Source organism: Pundamilia nyererei, unplaced genomic scaffold, assembly GCF_000239375.1.
Source record: "Pundamilia nyererei isolate P.nyererei 1_Seehausen unplaced genomic scaffold, PunNye1.0 scaffold00010, whole genome shotgun sequence".
In the NCBI taxonomy this organism is placed as follows: Eukaryota; Metazoa; Chordata; class Actinopteri; order Cichliformes; family Cichlidae; genus Pundamilia; species Pundamilia nyererei.
In genome coordinates, this window is record NW_005187411.1 from 3938165 (window position 1) to 3960247 (window position 22083).

At 40.3% G+C, this 22083-nt stretch overlaps 2 protein-coding genes across 3 annotated transcripts in view; one reads left to right on the top strand and one right to left on the bottom strand.

Moving 5' to 3' along the window:
- selenon (selenoprotein N) overlaps positions 1-3637 on the top strand; it is a 5228-nt gene extending 1591 nt beyond the window's left edge. The window contains 7 exon segments of the mRNA XM_013908442.1: positions 509-646; positions 730-811; positions 1115-1303; positions 1381-1486; positions 1809-1921; positions 2045-2146; positions 2563-3637. Of these exon segments, the coding sequence (XP_013763896.1) occupies positions 509-646; positions 730-811; positions 1115-1303; positions 1381-1486; positions 1809-1921; positions 2045-2146; positions 2563-2730 (898 nt within the window). The 3' untranslated portion in view covers positions 2731-3637.
- Positions 3638-3837: 200 nt separating this feature from the next.
- Positions 3838-20492, bottom strand: LOC102215889 (nuclear receptor coactivator 7). 2 transcript variants are annotated; one of them, XM_005723873.1, is made up of 16 exons: positions 20345-20492; positions 18929-19151; positions 17040-17236; positions 16694-16773; positions 13318-13461; positions 12665-12838; positions 10465-10596; positions 10194-10378; positions 9744-10111; positions 9493-9652; positions 7711-7894; positions 7377-7493; positions 6293-6445; positions 5239-5334; positions 4966-5039; positions 3838-4821 (listed from the first exon to the last, which is right to left on the bottom strand). In XM_005723873.1, exons 2-16 carry the CDS (start codon positions 19027-19029, stop codon positions 4686-4688), a joined length of 2301 nt encoding a protein of 766 aa, XP_005723930.1. In that variant the 5' UTR covers positions 19030-19151; positions 20345-20492; the 3' UTR covers positions 3838-4685. The 2 variants fall into 2 exon arrangements, with proteins under 2 accessions (XP_005723930.1, XP_005723931.1); XM_005723874.2 differs by having other exon boundaries at positions 12665-12835; positions 20345-20491.
- Positions 20493-22083: the final 1591 nt, after the last annotated feature.

A 22083-nucleotide genomic window follows, 5' to 3' on the forward strand; every position in this document is an offset into this window, starting at 1 on the left:
TTAGTAGTTATAGTAGTTAAAATTCTTTGACAGTAGCCTTTATCTCATTGCAGATGGTTGTACAGACCATTCCTTACACTTGGTAAATAAAAAATCAGTCTCCCGCCTCTCGCAAAATTGTCTGCCTCCAGCATCAACTGGCCTTTTCTGTTACTCTGAGCTTAGTAGCTTGCAGGTGCAGTGGAAGGGCACCCTTTTGTTTAACTTGCTGTGTGCGTGAGATGCATGTTGCTATGGGGACCATTCCCAGAAATGGGCTGGCCAAAATGTCCTGAAAACCCAAAGTGATATGTGGGTAGGATTCAGTTAATTCTTGAGTTTGACACCTGTGGTTTGAAGTCTTTGTGATGCTGCTGTAGTAAAATAAAGCCTCTGACAGCTTTGTGAAGGTCGAAAATCAAAACACCGTGCAAATGTTATGACCCGACTCCCTGGTTAGTTCTTGTAGGGATTTCTGACAGAGACTTACGTGCTCTCAATTTTTACTCCTTCTGTTCACCCCCTGCAGGATTCATGCAGAATTCCAGCTCAATGATATTCCAGATTTTCCCTTCTGGTTCACACCAGGCCAGTTCACTGGCAATATTGTCCTTTCTAAAGACGCCTCTCACGTCCGCCTCTTCCACCTTTATGTCCCCAGTAACAGGTAAATCCCTCTCACACGTGTTCATATACTCCCCTATCGATGGATCGTTGTGAAGTTTGGGTGCCACCTGTGCTGTGTTACAGGTCTCTGAATGTAGACATGGAGTGGCTCTACGGAGCCAGTGAGAGCAGCAATATGGAGGTGGACATTGGTTACCTGCCACAGGTATGGCTGTTTATCTCAACACTAACTGTTCTCATCACTGTGTAGCTGCATCAGTATTGTTTCTGGCTGACTGTCCTAACTTAGTCTTTAAGTTAAGTCACATCTATTTGATTTCCAGTCAATCAAACAGTATTAATGTCACGGTAACTGCCTGTTTTGACTTTAATTTAAAATACATATGGATTAAATACTTATGAACGTGTGGAATTTCACAGAATGTAAAAGATGATCCTCAGAAAAGACACACAAGAGTGTCTGATGTAAAGCGTGTGTACTATGTCTAACGAGAACTTGCGTTTGCAGTTAGAGCTCCAGTCGGCGGGCCCGTCCACTCCCTCCGTCATCACTGACGAGCAGGGTAATATTATTGATCGGCGTGACAGCAGCAATGAGCCCATCCAGTTTGTCTTTGAGGAAATCCACTGGACCTCTGAGATCAGTCAGGAGGAAGCTGCTCGCCGCATGGAGGTCACCTTCTATCCCTTTAAGAAGGTAATTCTCTACGTTCGAATAAGTTGGTGATTGTGTTATTGCACACAGTGTCGGTGTAACACTGTGCTCCTTCCCAGGTGTCCTACCTGCCTTTTTCAGAGGCTTTCGATCGAGCCCAAGCAGAGAAAAAGCTGGTGCACTCTATTCTGCTGTGGGGAGCTTTAGATGACCAGTCATGCTGAGGTGAGATAATGTCATGCTTCAAAAGTGCATCACAGTCATTAAATTTAAGCTGCTAGCTTTCTAAAGGCATACCATTACCAATTAAATATTACTGTAAAGTGCACTTAAGCCCATTTTTCTGAAATGGCAGGTAAATACAGGTGTTACTAATGATGTACTAATTATGTTAATTAAGGATCTGTGACAGTTACTCATGTCATTATTAATACCTGTGCTGGTTAATTATAATTCATTCAGTCTGCCAACCATTACACCTATTTGGAGTTCTACCTTGTTCCTAATATGTTCACCGTATCCTTGTCTCCTCCCCACACTTTTATAGGTTCGGGGCGAACTCTCCGGGAGACAGTCCTGGAAAGTTCGCCCGTCCTCGCCCTCCTCAACCAGAGCTTTATAAGCAGCTGGTCTCTGGTCAAAGAGCTGGAGAACCTGCAGGTAAGCAGCTATAGTGGTGAAAAATCCAGAACGTTGTTCAATTACTGAAAAATGTGCTTATCTTCTTACTTTAAGTACAGCTGTGTTTCCACTTAATAAATATCCTGCTTCCTGTTTTCCCAGGCTGATGAGCAAAACCCTGCGTTGAGTGAAAAGGCTCGCTTACACCTTGAAAAGTACAGTTTTCCTGTGGAGATGATGGTGGCTCTGCCCAATGGAACCATTGTAAATATTATTTTTCATAGAATTAAATCATAGGCAAAAGCACACTATTGGGAATATTAGGATAATAAATGTTGGCTATCTGCATTCTCCATGTTGCATTAGCAGTGAAACGACACAGTCAACTGTGAGGCTGATGGCAATGAAATAATAAAAATGAAATACGGTAACATTAGCTTATGTGGATGCATCATATCCCTGTAAGTGCCCACACACACTAGCCGAGCATAATAAAACTGGCAGAGATATGGAAGACTCTGCCAAAAATGTACTACATAGAAAGTTATTTACAGTTTTATTAGCAGCTATTGCAGAAAGTCTTATTTTGAAAATGCCATATTAACCCTGACTTGACCAAGTATAGATGCGAAGAAGAAAGAAGCCGCTAAAGCCTTTTATCCTCTTTTATGTGGTTTCAGGTTCATCACATCAATGCCAACTTCTTCTTAGATCAAACTGCCATGAAACCCGAGGAGGAAGAAGCAACTTTCAGCTTCTCTGGCGGCTTCGAAGATCCCTCCACATCCACTTATATCAGCTTTCTGAAAGAGGGCTTGGAGAAAGCCAAGGAGTACCTGGCACAGTAATGTGTTTGAGCTTAACCAGACTGGGCAAATGATCCAAGATTAGGAAAACCTACCAAGCATCTGGTGGCGTTCCTCTTCTGTGTGTGTTGGCAGCTGGAAACATTTTTGCCTTCTGTACTCTTTGCTACTATTTATTTGGACGACTCTCTTGGTTAAAAAAAAAAAAAAAGTTTTATATAGTATTTGTATTGTGACAAGTAGAAATCCAAAGGCCTTCCACGCTGAGCAGGAACAAATACAGTATGTCACACATTTAGACTTGCTCTTTATCCTTGTAGCTGCTGAATAACTTAGCTATAAGATATAGATGGAGGCCTACCAAGTCCCAGATTAGTGTCAGTACCATTCTTTAGTGCATTACATCCAGTATTGTATTCAGTATTTCTTCTTTTATGTGGTGGTGTTGCATGTGCAGTATTTATTGACTGAGCTTCTCTGCTGAGTGTACCCAGAGACGGAGCTGCTGTTGTTGTTTCCTCCAGCTGTGTTTCTGCAGTTAGTGAAGGCTTTGCCTGAAAGCTCTCCCCGAGCTGGGTAACGCCTGATGTTCTTGTTGAGGCTGCTGGAGGGAAACACCCTTCTCTGACTCGGGACAAAGGCATGAAGAGGAACTTAGAAACTGGACTGGAGAACGTAAAATGAATGAATCAGACGTTTTTCCCATATAGCTTGTGTTTAAAACCAAATGTTACAATCTATTCACAGAACGATATGACCACACCAAAGAACTTCTCTTTTACTGTGTAAGCAGATGAATTTGTTAGGCTGCTTTCCTATTATGGCTCATATCTGTGTAAATCAGGGTGAAAAACAGTTGGATTGTTTCTTTAGTGAGGAGCAAATAATTTCTCTGTCTCTCTTCCCATCGTATAAACAGAACAGTTGGCATCTTCAAGTCCTAATTTCAGAACAGAAGAGCCCAATGATCTCACACACACACACCCATGTGAAATATCTTGCTGCTTGGAGCCTTTAGAGAGAAAACTCCCCCAATATTCTTCTGTAACTAGCAGTGCCGTTTGATTTTCACTTGTATAACAAAAACATTTTTTTTTTAAACAAAAAGAATTGAGTTTTCTTTTTCTCACACACACACACACACACACGTTTAAATTCACATTGTGCTGATTTTTATTAACGCATCTACAGTACTGTAGAGTGTAGTTAGAGTAGATTGGTCTATCAGAGTAAGATACAGCCGAATGACATAATTACATGAATCTGAAGTATTGATTTTTGCACGTTCAGAAACCACAGTGGTGAATAGTGACAAATGAGGGTGTTAAAGTCAGAAGTACAGATGATCTTCTATTCAGAAGGCTTTCTAAAAGCGGAGCTCCAAGTGTTCGGCGTTCATTTTAGCCGTCTGCGTCACCGATGAACGAAAAGCCATTAAAGTGACGATTAGTGGTTAAGGAAGGGAAGTGTTTGCGAGAGTCTGGGCTGTACACATGCAGTTCAGAAAGCATTGAAGTGGGGACATGCTTTAACTATGAAGGGAGACGTTTACACAATAAATAATGGGATATTGTGATGTTACCGATTCATATTAACAGCAAAGTGCAGTCTGAGATTTGTAACTCACTCCATTTGTAACGTAGTCCATCCAAAAATTAGGATTCAAAGAATCCAGTTCAGCTCTACAGTTCACTGTAGCACAACTTAGTTTGTCTGCCAAACCCACAGGAATGAGTCAGCCACTAAGCAGTCCACCCTCAGAGCCCACTCTGACAGTAGGCTGTTACGGATCAGCTTTATTTCAGTTCACTTTGTTAAAATCCACAGCACTTAATCACATGGATTAATCCAGAAGTTTAAGGTTGATTGTTTTCGTTTATGGATGTTACCATGAAATGAAGGAGCTGCTGCATGTTTCCGCTCAGTGATAATTCTGTCTCGATTAAAGCCGATCAGCAGCGACGACGTGAAACAAGCTGAAACGTCGTCCAATCTCCTCAGCTGAATTTCCACACTTCTAGCTCCATGACTCGGAAGTCATCGGTTTCTGAAAGGCAGCAGTTATTAAAAGTGTAGCAGGGACTGCTACGGCCCAGGTATAGGTTCTCATCCACCCACAGACCGAAGTGACCACTGTGGAAAAAGAGGGAGACGGTGGTTAGCGAAAGGAAACCGACCCTTCTTGGCTTGGTTTGAAAATTGGAGCAATATTATTTTTTGTAAGCCACAGAAGTATAAATTATGGAAGAGTGGAAGTCGAGAAAGCTACTTAATTACCTGCCTCCACCAATAGCAAAGCAATCCAAGTCTCCCTTAATAAAAAAGGAATTCTCTCCAGTCCACTTGAAACACTGCAGAGAGACATCAGATAATCATCTCACATTTATAACATACGGAGTGTCTCTGTTTTACCTCCATCAATTCATTTTCCCAGGAAGCATCATTCATCACAACTCACATCCATACCTTCAGTCATACCATCCTGTTATTTTGCATTTTAAACGGTTTAGAATATATTTTCTACACTAAAGGAAAAAAAATCTGGATTACCTTGAAGCGAGGATGCAACATGAAGAGAAACGTTTCTCCTGTACCATAAAACATCTCACTAGGCCTCAAAGGGTGAGAGAGGAAGGCCCCAAATATCTGATTAGGAAAAGTCATAAGAGAAAATTAAAAAACTAAAGACTAAAGATATATATTGTTTATTTGAGACAGAATAGTTCATTTTTACCAATCGATATGTTGGTAAATCGCTAGTATCGGCCAATATTTGCAGATATATTGGTATTTTAAATTCAATTTTATTTAAACAGTGCCAAATCACAGCAACACGGAAGACCGTACAACAATACATACATATTCATTTATAGCAGCTGATGAATGATAAATTAAAAGACGAGTAAAGACGAGAAGGGAGAAACACCGTTCAACCATATTATACGCGTTAATGTTTCAGAGTTGGGCATCCTGCAACCTCCGTACTGTAAATGTGTGTTTGGAACACCACAAACACGACAACCAGAATAACCAGCTGATCTGAGAGTTCGGCAGAGCGTGAAAAAGTAATTCAATTCAACAGTCACCTCAAGGCCTTTTATATTGTAAGGTAAAGACAGTACAATAATACAGAGCCAAGCCCGACAATCAAATATCCCCCATTAGCAAGCACTTGGTGACAGCAGGAAGGAAAAACTCCCTTTTAACAGGAAGAAACCTTCGGCAGAACTAGGCTCAGGGAGGGGCGGGGCCATCTGCCATGACTGGTTGGGGGTGAAAGAAGGAAGACAGGACTGTGGAAGAGAGCAAGCGATTAATAATAACTAAAGATTAAATACAGAGAGGTGTATAAACACATAGTGAGTGAAAAGGTGAGTGAAGAAGAAACAGTGCTTCATGGGAAGCTCTCAGCAGTAATCTATGACTTGTGGCAATAAAGCAAGCACAATCATATTATCTTAACAAGTACTTATAAATACTACACATAACAAACATTAGGGAAATCGGCTGATAGTCTACTGATTTATCAGATTTTAAAATCACCAAATATTGGTCATGGAAATCCTAGACTGGTCTGGCTCTAGAGCTGACAGTACATTTTTACCTCATCAAGCGCATCCTTGATGACAATAATAACAGGCGAGTCCGTGCCGCTGAGTTTTCTATAAAGAGACTTGAGGCTGGCGCCATGACGCGACGTGCTGTAAGCCAGCTGCCATGTGTAGCCAACAGTCCTGGGAGGAAGCTCCTTACACAGCTGGAAACAGATGAAAGGCGGGAAGTAAAATAAATGAAATGAACATTAGAAAGGGTGACATAGCAATTAAATACTGGAGATACCATCTGTGTGTGTTTTCTAGAAAATGTTAGGAAACTGGCATTTATTCATTTCTGACTAATGAACTACCTGTAATAATAATAATAATAACAGGCATTGAAAAAGTAATGGTATCTCTTCCGTGTCAACCCCACAAGTTTTATTCTGCTCATGTGAATGTAGCGTTTTCAGTGTGAGAATCATCCCAGTCACTCCTTCAGCATCTGCTGACTACAGGTCATTATGCACATGAACAGAAACGTCTTTCTGGGAATTCCTTAACTGCATGATTGAGCTTGCATCAAGACATTTCTTGTCAACCTTTAATTAAGCAGAAACACCACAGAATGAGTGCCACTACTCTAGGACATCTATATAAGAGCAGTGTGTGAGCCAACTCAGCTTTCTTTAAATAGTCTCCTGAAGATACTTGGCCATAAAACACTAAGCAGTAAATCTAACTGTATTATACTGTCGCTTATGAGGTCAAACAGTTCTTTTCTTACATCATTTTAAATAAGATTAGCTATTCCTCTTTCAAAGTAAGAAAACAAAAACCCACTTTACATTTATCTTATAATCTGATGAAACCCTTTAAAACTTGGGAGGCTAAAATGATTTTCAAATGCATATTTAGTTTCATCAATACATACTTATATTTACTTTAAAAGTCTCAAAAAGGCAAAAAGGACAGTAATTTCTGTTGTATAAAGACAAGCTGTTGTTTATCATAAGCCCGGTTTTAATTTCTTTATGTCTTAAAGAACCTTTAACTTCTTGTGTCCCCTTGAATTCTGAAGCTAAACCTAGATGCTCTTACATCATCAGATGATTAAAACTCACATATAAACGCTTGTTTGGTCTCACCAACCTCTCTGACGTGTGAAGCCTCCAAAATCTGGCTGTTCTCAACAATATTACTGAGTCCTTCGGGGTCTCTATCAACGACCAAGAGCGGCTTGTCTCTACTCTCCTCCATCAACACCATCTGCAAAAAGACACTTGTACATTTGAAAAAAGCTGTTTTTCTTCTAGAATATTCTAATAAAAACAAGTTTTTCTTCATCAGGAAACAAATGTTTTAACCTGCAGTGCAGGTCACAAACTTACAAACGTTATTCTCCATTATCGGCATAAAAGTCCGACTGACCTCATCTCTCATCGTCTGCTATCCTGTGAGACCCAAACAATAATAATCCACTCACTTCCCAATCGTCCCCTGAGTGTCTCTGAAGCAGCTTGTCCTCATCCTCCTCTTCCTCCTCCTCCTCGTCTTCAATGAGTACGAATTCCTCATCATCACGGTCTCCCTCCCCGTCCTCCTTTCCTCCCTCAAGCATACACAAGTCTGGTCGGCAGTGTTTTAAGTAGGCGTACAGCTCGTCGGAGCTACAGCAGGGAGGAGAAGGCACTCGCTCAGAAATGTTGAATCGACAAACAACACGACAGCTGCACCAACACAGTGAGAGCGTGGCACCCGGGTGTGGTTTTCTGCTCAGCTGCAGGCGGAGAGGTGGGGGAACGCTGGTTCAGCTCGTTTATGTGGCTTTCAATTATCCTTTTACTGCCGCAGATTTTCTGGTTGCATTGTTTTCCTGAGATTCAGCTTTCTCAGAACGGAGTCAGTGCTTCGGTGAGGATCGCTCAGTTAAAGAGTCACTGTTTGGACTGCATGGATGTTACATTTGAATAGCCGTGTGAGAAGTATTCACAATCATTTACTTAGTAGTAGGGTCGAATTTAGTGTTGTTACATTGTTTCTATTATTACTGCATCACTATTACTGATGCTGGCTTACGCACAGCTAATTGGAACTACTTCATACTATAGATGAGAAGGATAAATGTAGCTGTGAAACAAAAACACTAGAATTTATGAAATGTTATAGAGTAGAAATCTAGAGTTGACTAAAACCATTATACAGATTCAGGTACTGGCACCGAGTCTGACCAACATCGTTTTATTATTGGATGCCACAGTGGCCCTTATTATGCACACACAAGCTGACAGACTGACTCTATTTTTCTGAAGACAAAGTAATGTTTATGTGTCCATTGTTCGCTGAGTGGCAAAAGATAAGCGTGCCAAGTAAGCATTAAACGAAGTGACCCTTGTTAGCACGAGTACAGTGCTGGAAAAAAGCACTTTTGTCACACTTACATGTTTCATTTCATCAAACAAATGTAAATATTAGGGGTTCTTCTGACCTCCTAAATAAGCCTCAAATGCACTCTCTGAGTAAATTTGGTATGCTGGCCCCTCCTGGGAAAGTTCACCACTGTTCCAAGATTTCTCAGTCTGTCCATAATGATTCTTGCTGGAGTCCCAATGCCTTGAAAAAGACCCTTTGCAGAGTAATAAATCTCAATGACTTGGTGTTTTTAGATTGCCCCATAATATGATGCTTTTGAGGTCTATTAGCCCACTTCAACTTTGCAACACAGGTTCTATTTAAGTGATTTCTTTATTCAACAGGTCTAGTAGCAATGAACAAGTGGAGGGCTTTACTTTTCACACAGGGTGTTCACAGCACTGTAGATGGATGACAACATAGCCAGTTAAAATAGCTGGCATGTCCTCTCTAGCTCAGAAGATTTTATATTATGTTAATAAAAGTTGATCAGTGCTTTATCGGTATCTGGAAATATGACGTTGATACCTGAAATTGATGGATAAGACTGTGGGAGCCGGAGAATTTGCTAAAGCAGAAAGACGAGGACTTGTGTAACAGAATGACGACAGGGTGGAATATTTAAATACTTTAGTTCTCTGGCTGAATGTGCTCCTCTGAGTAACCTGGATTATAGAGCACAGCGGCGTGGGCTCGAGATTTAACCAAGAGCTTTCATTATAAAGTGCAGTTGTAAAGGTTAGGAGTCTTTAAAAAGCTCTCCTGATTTGCATGACAAGAAATGCAGTGATTATTTTAAGTCTGATGGAGTTTTTCTTTAAATCTTTGATACTTTTCTTAGAAGCGCTTTGGTTACCTTTCCTGTGACAGTGCAAGCCAGGTATCCCTTTTAGGTAAGGCTTTGGCTGTTCCGAGGTGAAGACCTCCGACACCCTTTTTCTTTCCTGCCGATGGCTGAACCCGCAGCCTCACAAACATCAGACCCCCAGGACTGCTCGCTGATGACCTCTTAGGTGCTGTGAAGGAAACAAAGAGCAAAGATGGCCTCACGTCAAAGGAATAACACATCTAACACATCAGCCTGACAGACATAAGTCACATTCAGACCTGCAGTTTGATTTTTTACAGAGGTCTTCTCCATTTCTTCAGATTGCAGTTGGTCCATGTTCACTTTGCTCGCCACCTCTTGACTTCCACAGCAGAAGGTGGCAGCACTGCTCAGGACAGCCAGGCTGCCGACCGATGCTTCAGTCAGCACCTCCAGAGGGCTGCTATCCAGCTCCTGTTCAACTTCAGCCATGTCCTTGCTCTCTGCCTCCTCATCTTCAGAAACCTCCTTGGTCGGGCTCAGAGCCAGTTTGGATAAATCAGCTGGAGCAGCAGACACCAGAGGTGGGCACGACTCCCCCTTGTGATTCAACTGACCTTGTTTTTTGGCCATTTTCAGCTTCTGGAAAAGTTTTTTCCCTTTTCTCCTGAAAAAAGTGAAAAAAAGTGGTTATACTGGCATTTCGTGTAATCCGATATCCACGTGCTTAACTATGCATCCCTGCTGACCTCTGCTGAGAGGTGTTGAAGTGAACATGTGAGATATCAGAGAAGAAGGAGACAGATGCCAGATTGTCAACAGAGTATGACAGAAGGTACTCCTCGCAGCCATGCTCCTTCACCAGAGGATGTGTCTTACACGGATCAAAGAAGATTTTATTAGAAGTCACCAGCAGGATGCCTGAAACACAACCCTGACAAAGAGAGACAGAAAATGCTAACGTTAACTTACAAACGTCCAAAAAAAAAACAACCTTCTTAACCTGTTCTTCAGACTCACCTTACGATCAGTGATGTAGCGGCAGATCAGTTTGAGATATGGCATGGGCTCTGGTCCCTCCCCCTCACAGCACTCTGGTGGCAGAGCCAATAAGCAGAGCTGCCCATCAGGCATCGGTACTGCCTCCACATCCTGTCGGGATCGCAGGCAACAACAAAATACAGCGTTTAATAGAGAGTAAAAGGACTTTTAGTCAACAAGCTTTTTGGCTTTAGTCAATGTAAATGTTTGACCTGTTTCTGTTTTTAAGGTCTTAAACTGAAGATAACATCAAAAGCATTTTATATCTGTATCAGTGCATCATTTGTCAGATGTTGCTGTTTGTTCACTGCCCACATCACTTTTCCAGCCTGTTCTCAGAGCTGTGATGTTTTTGCTGCTCGTTTCCACAGTAACAGTCATTTGATTCATTTTACAGCCTTCTGGCCTCATGTTTTTCTCACCACGGCTAATAACCGTTTATTAGCCCCATAATGAAATCTTCTTGTTTTTTTCATTACAATCATAATCTTCTTCAGCTTCTTTATTATTAATCCATCGTTTTTCACGTTGACTTGGCTGTGGTTCACCTTGTCATATTCAGCTTTAGTCAGGTCTTAAGCAAAAGCACCAATATCTGAGTTTATAAATATTTTTATTAATAACAGATCTGCAATAAAAATCTGACTCTCAAAAAAAAGCTCAAAAGGTTAGCACGAAAATGCACCCTGGGTATCAAAATGTCACTTGGAAATGTCAAAATATTAAATATGAGTGAATATTTTCATGCATATAAATATAAAAAGGATGGGCATCACATTAATTAATTAATGCCATGAACAAACATATCTAACACATACTTTGGGTGCTGAGGATATTTACAATCTACAATCTAATTTATGAGAGACTCAGTATTTAAAATGTTGAGCCTTCTTCTTATTAACTTCTGTAATTCTCTGTGGCACGCAGAATATCAGCTTCTGGGTGAAAAATGTAACAGGCTACATTTCACTGTGTGTTATACTTGTATAACTATGCATGTGACAAATAATAAAGAACCTTGAACCTTGAAAACCTGATTGATGGGGATCTATTTAAGCATTATCAGCTCCAACATGCTAGAAAATGAACTGATTTAAACAGAATTGTCCCTGAATTGTTGGAAGAGAATTTTTTTTCCAGTATGGTGCCACAGAAAAAAAACATTTGGGTGTTTTGTTAAAATAAAACTCCGCAGGGAACGTTTCGACTTGGAGTTCAAGGGGTAATGTGATGTTATGACCAGACAATGATTAACCCTGAGATGATCCTGAGGACATTTTGTGCCATTCCATTTAGTTATTTTCATGCTATTTTGGCTGTTCTGAATGAATATAGCTCATATCTGTCATTACTTTACAATATTATTTTCTGTAAATTTAAGAATTGTTGTCTCAGTTTCTTAAAATGGCTGAGCTATGCAAAAAAAACGCCACATTTTATCCAAAGGACAACTATATTTTTAAAAGACTGAGTCATTTAAAGTGGAAAACAATATTACTATATAATATTTTTACAGCAGTTTTGGGGAAGATGGCGTTTTCTGTCCTTAGAGTAGAGAGAGTCAGGATTTTTAAGGATCCTCTAAGGGTTAAATACAAATTACATCAAGAGAAGCTGTTATGGTTCAAAACAGCCACTTATTTTTTTGTAAGCATTTACTGCATTTCCCTCTGCAGCTACCCTGGCCAACTGTTTACACAATACAACATGTTCTGCTGCAGGGGACAGTTAAATGCCTCACAAACCAACCAAATAAATTATACGTCATACAGAGTCCCATATTATGGTGCCATGATACTATCCCTGATTCAAACACTGATGCATCAGTTTTAAATAGAAAATGTTTATGAGCCCGCTCATTTATTATGGCTTTGTAACCTGATAACAGGCAGAACTGGAAACTGAAGTGGATTCCAAAGTCTAGACCCAGACACATGTTTCTGAACGATGCTACAAAGTCTTTATTATAATCTTATATACAAAGTAACTATGATCTCCAGCTATGAAAATATCAAATAGCAAAGTATATCTGTATAAACCATAAAGAAGCATAAAAGTGGGCTTTTTTTTTACCACTTACTTTCACTTCAGTCACATTTTTTAAAAACAACAAAACTGCAAAATCAGTACTCTCGGGATTGCACCACATGCTATTATTATCAGTTGTATTTCTGCTTACCAGTAGTTTGTCGTATTCTGCTTCTGGTGACGGGGACTGAGGCTGAGCAGCGAGTGGATTCAAAGGGTCTTGATCTACTTCCGCTTCTGGTCTCTCCTTAGTATCGGAATCCAGTTCTGGATGCGACGATCCTTCTCCAGGAGAAGTGTTTTTTCCTTTTGGGACGACCAGCTGCTTAAGAGAAAATGCCATTGTAAGAATAGCTGTGACACTCACGTGGGCACACCGTGTAACACTGGAAGAGAACAGAGCAGTTCCTCATTCTACAGCCCCGCATTTTCCTACTTCTTTGTTTGTAGTGACATCTAGGCTCCATATAGGGCTCTGGATGCGAGGTTGAGCACTTTGTTTTACAGCCACAATATACCAATTTAAAGCATTAATGTGACAACACTTAAAGAAATTATGACTTTGAGCCTGTTCTTTCTCATAAACATAAGTTCTGGTTGGGTAGTGATGCATACATTGGTTTAAGGTGGAGCAAAAAAAACAAAACAAAACACTTTCACAGGCAGGCAAGAGGGAGGCACTGCTTTGCATTTCAAATCAGCTGCAGCAGGTGTGTCATTCTGATGTGTGTACACGCTTAACAGGCGCACTAAATATGCGAGTCAAATGTCAGCAACTATCGTGTGCTTACAGTTGACACTTACCTCTCTGGCGATGAGGGTAGCAGACGACGAGGACGGTTTAGTTCCTGTAAGGGTGGACTGGTGACCCATGTCGCTCTCCTCCGTTGAGGATGCATTACTGTTAAACTTAGATGAGACGCTGAACACACCATCCCGAGGGAGACCCTGTGTGGGGAGAAACACAAACACAAGAAAGTCTCCGTCAGTAAATTGAAATGTGATTACACAACACAAGGAGAGGTCATATTTTAATAATGAAAGATATAAATGGGCCTGTTTTGGATTTGCCTAGTACACTACCGGGACCAAATAAAATATATAATCGTTCTGCATTTTTTTTATTTGATTGTTTGTGTGCAGCAAAAGCCATTCGGTTCCTTATCAGAGAGTTGGTTTAATATAAATACAGCCTCCTTAAATGCACATGGGGACATCATCTGTTATGGAGCCCTCTGTGCGCTTCCAGTTTAAACAAGTTCAAACATCAGTGAATCGGATTGAATTTCCAATAAACCTGTGGACTCTCTCTCTCTCTCTCTCTCACACACACACACACACACACACACATAGACACAAACACGTAAGATCATCAATTTGAAACTGTGGGAGTAAAGCATAACGACTGTCATCGGCTGACAGATGGATCCATCGACCTAAATTTTATTAGTGGCGCCTGACATATTATATAACCGTGGAAAATCACAGTGCTCTCGTGTGGGCGTGGGCTTTTAGCCGCGTCTTAGGACATGGACATGTACGCATTAGTGCCGGCTAACGCACAATAATTTGGCGAGTTGCAGCAAACATCTCATTAATACACAATACCTTAGTTTGACAACTAAGTGTACACATAAGTGCTGTGAGTGCAGTGCATATTAGATGCAGTGGAGAAAACAGCGAACGCACCCAGATTTCAATGTATATCAATTGGTCTTTATTCCGGAAACTTGGCCCGTGGAGACGAAAAAACTCATAAAAACACAAGAAACAAAATTAAAAACAAACAAAATACACCCCAAATCGCCCTCCCACAAACAGCCAACTACATCTGTGTCTCATCAACAAAGACGGATAACGTATGTGGTTTCAAACCTCATATCCATTGAGCCCACATTCTCATTCTCAGAGGTGTTGAGCCTCTAAATAAACTTACACATGAGACTTCTAAATAAAGCTTCAATTGTACTGACTCCAGCCGTTACAAACATCTCACTTGCACCGAGCCACCTCGGTTTCTTCAATAATAACCTCAGAGTGTCATTATGAGCTACCTGAAGTTGAAGCGTGCTTTCCTGTAGTTCTCCATGTGCCGTTTACAGAGGTGAACAATATGCTGTAATTAGAGAGATCTTCGCAGTATCTTTACACACATTTCATGCATGTGTAATCTGGCATTGCCTATAAACATAATCATCAGCTGCCATTTAATCTGTAATAACATGTCCCAGATCTTTTTCCTTATTATCTGCAATGCTAAACGCCTGTCCTCAACTTCATTGACATACATCAACATAAAGATTTAAAAGAGCTGGAGACTAAATCTCTCCTTGTCCAACTCCATTGTTCGCCGCTAATAAAGCTGAAACGCTGTCTCCTGACTTTACTCGAAGCCGCTGGTTGGCCTGAGAATAAGCCACAACCGTCACGATGTATTTGGGTAACCTTTTTGAAAACAGAGAAGTCAGCCTAACACTGGCATATTTATGACGCTTGACAAAAATGATCATAACCTTCATGCTTTATTACCTGGAAGGTCAGGTATAGTATGTGTCCTAATGACCATGAAGTCAGTGCTTCCAGTATTATCCACCTTCTACAGCTCACTAGGAAAACAATTAAATAAGGTGCTATAATGCTTCTGTCATTATGCAACAATGTTATTTGTTCCAGAAATCCCTTCGACTGTATTTTGGAGCGATATCCTGCAGTTACTACAAACTCTCACCTCTTTCCAGAAACCTGTCATATTGTTACATAGTAGCTTCTCCTCCAGCAGATCAGCTTTTGTTTTTTTACAATTATGGACTGCATATTTATACTTAGCATTAGTGAGCTTCTTATCCTCAAACACGGACACCTGTCTGGGTACATCAGCTAAAACCCATTTATGAGCTTCAGCATGATACTCTGCTACATATTTATTCCAATCAGATGTTACGTATGTCATTTTTATGTTTGCAGTCGGGCTTACTGTCTTCATGTAAAGCACTTCTATAAAGAAATGTCAGTGTTTAATGTGATCTTTAATGTAAAGTACACATTTCTTATCCATATTCTTACTGATCCCGTTTCTATATATCTGGGAAAATGTATCATTAACAAAAAGAAAAGAAAAGAATGAAGTACCCATAAATGCAGCTATTTAATAAACTAAGCCTGCTTTTCAGAAAAGCCCAGATTTGGATAAAAGTTTCAAGGCTCCCTGTTAAAGGAATGCCTAATCACATGGACGCTAAGACACCGATCAAACTGTCAAAGGTTTTATTGTGCGAGTGTAAAATATGTGTTGATATGAGATTATAGGTACAGGTAGGTGTGGTGTATGCTGCACTAAATCAGGTGACGAGTACACTACAGCACTTTTTAATCTGTGTTAAAGATACACTTCTATGAAAAGGCCACTCCTAGAGTGACACCTATATGTGGAGAGCTTGTGTGTCCATTGTGAGTTTATGTAAGTTGTTAATAAGTGTTCAGAGGACTGGTCAGATCTTAGAACTAGCAGGTCTGAATTAGCTCCTTCACTTGGTTTATCACCCCTGATAATACATGTTTAGTCTTTTAGCCGTCTACACATTAAATAGAATACAATTCAACTCTCTCCCAGTGTGATTTCAATGACCAAAAAAAAGAAAACTACACTATTTCGAAGCATAATAGCATTTCAAATAAATACAGAGCAAATTTAATTTCAATGAAAAAGGAAAGGATTAAAAGTGGGAGAAGGCAGAGGGAGGACAGACAAACAAATCTTCTCATCTTTTACCTCATTGCTACATGCTTTGTCATTCAATTTTAAAATCCAAGCTGACAGACCTTAGAATGAACGTCTGAGAATGCAATCCTCCTGTATTTGTTGCAGAAGCTCTTAAACAGACTCTCTTTGCCCATGGTGTCTGACAACAGCTGAGCGATTTCTGATTCTCAATCAAAGAATCTGACTCTCAACTCATCGCTGAACCTTGGACAACCTTTATCAAATTCTCTGAAGACCATAAATTATGAAACCAATTACTACCCTCAAGCTGCTAACTCTGAGACACCCAATGATATAAAGTTACATAAATCAGCCAATAAATCCATAAATTCCAAATTTTCTCTTCCATATTCCCACAGCTGCGTGCCTCACCACCCACAAAAGGTCAAATAAAGTTTAAAAGAAAACCATGTGACTCACCCTGCTGCTTGGGCCGTCACCTGACGATCCACCCACTTGCTCGTTTGTCACTACAGTATTGTTCAGATCCCATGAAGTCCCTGTGTGGAAAAAAACACACATTTCTGCTATGCCATTCTGGTATGATAAAGCACTCTGAGCAGCAGCAGAAGTATAAGGAAGCAGCTTAATATCACAGTTACTACAAGTCTGCTTGAATACTAGTTTAAGTAATGAACATGAACCAGCCAGCAGGCTCTACATGTCAGTTATAAAATGCTAATTCAAGCTGCAGTTCTTCCAGCAGCGCTTTGCTTCTACATGATGCAAACAGCCTGCCTGAGGATATCGAACACTGCAGGAGTACCTGCGAGGTAGTACTGCCGCAGCTTAGGGTTTCTGATGTGCGGGATGTGGTTGAGGGGTCGACACACAATTGTCTGGTGCTGGAGCTGGCTGCTGGTTGTAGCCTCCTGCAACACTCGGCCTGATGGTTGTGTCTCCCAGGGCCGTTTTGCAAACTGTGGAGGCTGAGAGACACCAGCAGGCAGCTTGGATCCCAACCTGAGGCACAGAGAATCAAAAACAGATTTAATGCCTTTATATTAAAGCTCTGCAATGTTTAACAAGGCTCTATACTAACACGCCAATAATCCAACTAATATTTGGTTAAATGTAACTTGACCAAACATTTTAGTAGCTGCCAAGAAAGTTTTTGCATAACTCTGGGGGGATCTTTGACCACTCTTCTTGGATGAATCGGTAGGTTTAACTTAAATTTGTTGGTTTCCTGGCACAGATTCAGCTTTTAAGTATAGTGCACAAATTTTCAGTAGGATTGCGGTCTGAGCATTGGGAAAGAAATTACAGAAGTTTAATGTTAGCCTACTTTAGCTATTCCAAAACCAGTTTTGATGTTTGGGATCACTGACCTGCCGGTACACCCAGTTATGCCATCCACTTTGTACAGTGTACTCGTACCACTGGCATCAAAACATCCGCCATCCACTTTGTACAGTGTACTCGTACCACTGGCATCAAAACACCCCCAGAGCATGATGCTACCACCAACATGCTTACAACTGATACAGTGTTCTTAGTTTTGAAAGCCTCACCTTTACTCCTCCAAACATGCCTCTTGCCATTGTGGCCACAAAGCTTAATCTTTGTCTTGTCTGACCATAAAACTTTCCTCCACTGTGGACAATGACACTGATATTCCAGCAGTTTCTAGTTCATCGCAGGCTTAAGCCTTATTGGTTCCTGTGCAGTTCCTGAACATCCTAACCAAAGTCAATTTAGGCAACAATTTAGTCTTCTTCCAGACTTTGGAAAAAGTGGTGACATATCTGAATAACATCTACTTATGCACAATTGTTTGAAATGATGATTGTGAAATCTGCAGTTGTTTAGAACTCTGCTTTCTAGATCTTCACTGAGTTCCTTGGACTTCCCACTGGTCTGAGCCTGTCAAACAAATCTTTTTTTTATTGCTAACAAAGAGAAACTACCAGTTTTAGTCAATCATGATCACCAAGGAGAAGTTAATAGGCCTTGGCCTTCAAGTTTAATAACACTTTAGAACTTTCAGCACCACTTATTGAAAAGTGGATGTGTATAGTTGAATCTTTATGTTTACTTTTGACCCTGTCTGGATTAGAGAATCTAAAATAACTTCAACCTTGTGACCCAATTCTGGCATTTTAAAGTAATTTAAGAAGTGTTATGTCCAATTATTCCATCCTGGAAAAAAGAACCGTTCTAGATATAGTTAAAAGTCAAAAATGACCATGACATTAATGCCCATAATGGGTGGATGTAAACTTCTAACCACAAATGTATGTAACCATTGGCCGAGAATGAATATTAACACTCAAATATAAATTATATTTTAAGGTGGACTTTCCCTTGAACAGCAGGGATTCAAAGATTGTCTGAAGTATCTGAAGTGTGAATAACAGACTACAGCAGCGTTCACAGCCAGAGCCCAGTTATTTATAGGGGAGTAGGAGTTGTCTTTGCAATGGCTAGAGAAGAGACTGAAAGAGTTCTTGGCAAGATGCTATGGCTCTCACCCACATGATGTGACTGAGCGTGGAGTTGTTAGAAATTTGCATTTTGGGATTCTGTTTAGTAGTCAGGCATCACAAACAAGGACTAAATTGTAGCTTACTCAAGCTAATATCAGTCAAACATATCACAGACATGCTTTCTTCTTTGCTTTCTTTCCAGTAATCCAAGTATTAGAGGCCTGACCTGGTCTTCACATTGCCGAAGTAGCTAGTCCTCGCCTTGTCTCTCTGGGGCTCACGGTCCATGGCTCCTAAAGTCCCAGCCCTCCTCACAGACTGAGCCATTTTCTGTTTTTCTTTAGTCTGTTGCTGGCAGCAGTGGCAGATGCAGAGGGACGAGTGGCTCAGCTGGCATCCTTCCTCCTCCTTTTATTCCCCATGCCTACCTCCTGCCCCAGTTATGGCACCTACACAAGACAGCAATAAAGTCAGAAAATGTGGAGGGATTTTACAAGCATCCACCTAATTATGAAAGAGAGATGAGTGAATCAAAAGCCTACACTTTACCCTAGAAAGAAGTGAGATACACATTAACAGGGTTAATCCAAGCAGGAGAAATGTTTGGCACACTCTTAAATAGGTTGCAGCCTGACCAAAATGGTAAGACCTGGGAAGAAAAGAGCCATTTAAATCTTCAAATCAAACAAGCAGAGCACAAACTTATATGATGCCTCATCAACAGCCAGTCACATGCTACTATAGCCCTGTTATAGGTCAACTATCACAACAGAAAGAACGCAACAAGATAAGCATTGAATCTATAAAAGGTTTACTTTTTATGCAGTCGGAACAGTGGGATATTGCAGGAAAACAATATTACAACATTTTGCAACACTGAACTGTATTAATGTTTTCCTTCACCACCGTCTTTCTGCTCAGCGAGATCTATAAAGTAAGGTTACACACACTCTCTGACTTATTAACCCTCTATCCTCTCACAGTGGCATACTATGAGATAATAAAGGGTGAGAATACTCAAGGGAATTAAGACAGATTTCCAGTTCAATAAAAATATCCATCAAAATACGTGCTTACAGTCAATGGGAACTATAGTGATCAAAGATTGCTGACCAGCTTACCGTTTTGTTTTGCATTTCTGTAACTATGTAAAACAGGATATTGTTATGCAGGAATGTCCTTATAGATGGATCAGATAATGTATGTGCTGGCTTTTTAGCTGGGGAAGGCGCTACTTAGGCACTACTTAAAACTATGTTCACGTCGTAATATATGCACCATTGTAGCTACAGCCTAATTCCTGCATTTCATGTGGCATCCCAAAGCTCACATCCCTGAGCGATTAGTTATTTGTTATATCTGAATTAGCGGCAACAGCAGTGTTAGCTAGCTTAGCTTTGTACTGCACACTTTAGGAACATTACACGATCATAGGTTAAAAAAACGATAATAACATGCTTCTTGTAAATGTATAAGGTGTCATTATCAGCGTGGAGGAAGTAAGCATTTGAGACGACATCAAAGAATCATCAAGACAACAGCTATGGCAAAAATATATATATTTATATACATTAGCGGCAGATTTAGGGGAGATAGGGGATTTATAGGAGCAGCGGGTTAACCGAGTGTTGTCTTCACTGACCTGTGTCTAGCCCGGGGATGGAGACGGGTGGCGGTCATATGAGCGCGTCTTCATATTGCAGTGTTATGATATCACTGCAGACAACAGTAACAAGTTCCGCCCTGTTCCCCGGCGTCGCGCCGATTCACAGCTACGTGTCAAGATTGTTCCTCCACCATCGGCAGGCAACGGCGAAGGCGGAAGCATGTAGCAGGGAATCATCTTGTCTTTTCATCGCATCTTTTCTCATTGCTTCTGAGACAGGATGCAGCCGACGTTTTGGGACACAGCTACAGAGGACTAGTTTGTCCAAAGAACCCTTACTATAAACGTCAGAGAATACAATACTACGCACGTATTTAGATATAAATACAGGCATATGCATTTCTTAAAGAATATTATAATCAAAGAGTACTCTTTTCTAAAAAAAACCCCAAATATTATAAAAGATTACTGTTTCCCTGAAATAAAGTAGGGAAATACAGTATGCGACAACAAAACAACAATAAAAGACAAAATATTTCCTACTTACCTGCACATGGTTAAGCTTCACAGCAAAAACAGAACAAACAAAACAAAAATTAATGTAATCAATTTATGAAAAATATAATGCAGGTAACCACTCACTTTATTAGGTATACCTGCTTGTCAAGAACTGTCTTAAATCCTTCGTGGTACAGATTCAACAAGGTACTAAAAACATTCCTCAGATTGACATGACAGCATCTTACAGTAGCTACAGATTTGTTAGCTGCACATCCATGATGCAAATTTCCTGTTCAACCACATTCCAAATGCACTGTATTGAACTGAGTCTGTCTGTGTGTTAGTACAGTGAACTCAATGTCATGTTCAAGGAACCACTCTGAGATTATTTGTGTTTTGTGACATAATGTGTTATCCTGCCAAAAGCAGATATTAGAAAATGGAAACGCTCCCGTCATGGTCATCAACAATTACTTAAGTAGGGTTTTGTTGTGTTTAAATGAGGCTTGCTCAGCTGGCATGAAGTTACCCAAAGTGTGCTATCCCTCACACCATTACATCACCATTAGCAGCAACCTAAACTATTGATACAAGGAACAATAGATCTATGATTTCATGTTCTTTATGTTGAATTCTAAAACCGGAATGTTGTATCAAAAACTGAGAGTCATCAGATGTTGTATCCCAGTCTTCTATTGTCAAGTTGTGGTGAGTCAATATCAAATGTACCCTCATTTTTTTGTTCTTAGCTCTTGGGAGTGGCCAGCTGTGGTCTTCTACGGCTTCAGCACATTTTCTTCAAGGTTTGGTGCTTTTGGAGAGGTTCATCTGCATACTTTGGTTGTAACCAGTGGTTGTTTGAGTTACTGTTGTATATATATATATGGTTGTGAAGGAACCCCCACCCCCACTGCCCAGATCAGCAGTCCAAACTTTTGGCACAAACATCCATCCTATGTTCATGTCACTTAAAACACATTTTTTTCTTCCCCATTCTGATGTTTGGCAGCAGGTTATTTTAATCATGTCTAAATTAATTGCACTGGGTTTTAAACATAAATCAATACGGGATGTTGAAATTCACTACCTTATACTGAGAAGTACTTTTTGGCCACTTATATCATTGCATTGTGCAATTCATAATCAACAACAAATAATCCGACTTTTGTAGTAAATAGCATTAAACACCTGCAAGACTTTATAAACCCTCAAATTATAATTGTAATATTCTTAAAAGTAGGTCATGTGGTGTTGAGGGTTGGGCTCAAGACAGC

Excerpts from the sequence above, each read along its gene's own strand:
- LOC102215889 (XM_005723873.1), bottom strand. The coding sequence starts at position 19,029 with ATGGCTCAGTCTGTGAGGAGGGCTGGGACTTTAGGAGCCATGGACCGT. Across the intron at positions 9,653-9,743 it reads TGTAAAAAATCAAACTGCAG|CACCTAAGAGGTCATCAGCG; the intron begins GTCTGAATGTGA and ends TTTCCTTCACAG. Across the intron at positions 6,446-7,376 it reads AGGCTTCACACGTCAGAGAG|CTGTGTAAGGAGCTTCCTCC; the intron begins GTTGGTGAGACC and ends ATCTGTTTCCAG.